We start from the raw sequence: 674 nt of genomic DNA, 5'->3' as shown, positions 1-674 counted from the left end.
TTTGGATCCGTGACGACTCCATGTGTTGCGCCTCAAGCTACTATGCTGGTCCTAACCTTTATGACTCAGCCGCGAACACGCCCATTTTCGGCTATGGTTACCCTCCGGAGGAAGATGTTTACTCTGGCGTGCATGGTGTGGGAGTATGCAGGTTCTATCAGACTGGACTGTGCAAGTTCGGCGAGGCTTGTCGAAATCTGCACGTCCACGATGGAGAGAGTCCGAGAGCCGACCCGCTTTGGGAGGAAAAGCACAACAAGCATCAGGTAGTTTGAATGACTAATATCTTTTAGCGTTTCGGAATGTCATTGCACGCAGCATCTGCGTTTTTGTCTTAAAGTCCAAATCGAGGGTACTCTGGAAAATCCCGAAAATTGGATTTTTTTCTTTTTTGTTCGTGTTGAATTTCACTGCATTGTCGTATATCATATTTGCTCTTCCTCTCAGGCACGTCTGGCGACCAGAAACGTCCTCTGCGCCATCTGCGATGATGATGTTGTTGCTAGCGGTAAACGCTTTGGTCTGCTCGAGAACTGCGACCATCCGTTTTGCCTTGAGTGCATTAGAGAATGGCGTGATCAGAAAGACACTCAAGATCGAGAGAATCTCCGACTGTGCCCTCTTTGTCGGGTGGAGAGCTTTTTGATCGTACCGTGTGACCGATGGTTGGTGCA

At 48.8% G+C, this 674-nt stretch overlaps 1 protein-coding gene across 1 annotated transcript; it reads left to right on the top strand.

Moving 5' to 3' along the window:
• Nucleotides 1-161: 161 nt before the first annotated feature.
• On the top strand, nt 162-630 carry Pmar_PMAR023787 (hypothetical protein; the record flags this gene model as incomplete). The annotated part of the gene is made up of 2 exons (XM_002778581.1): nt 162-266; nt 448-630. Coding segments are annotated over 2 exons (288 nt in total), but the record flags the coding sequence as incomplete, so codon positions are not given.
• Nucleotides 631-674: the final 44 nt, after the last annotated feature.

This window comes from Perkinsus marinus (genome assembly GCF_000006405.1).
Source record: "Perkinsus marinus ATCC 50983 genomic scaffold scf_1104296948524, whole genome shotgun sequence".
Lineage (NCBI taxonomy): Eukaryota > Perkinsozoa > Perkinsida > Perkinsidae > Perkinsus > Perkinsus marinus.
The sequence above is the reverse complement of the archived record's forward strand: the minus strand, read 5'-3'. Positions and strand labels throughout refer to the sequence as shown.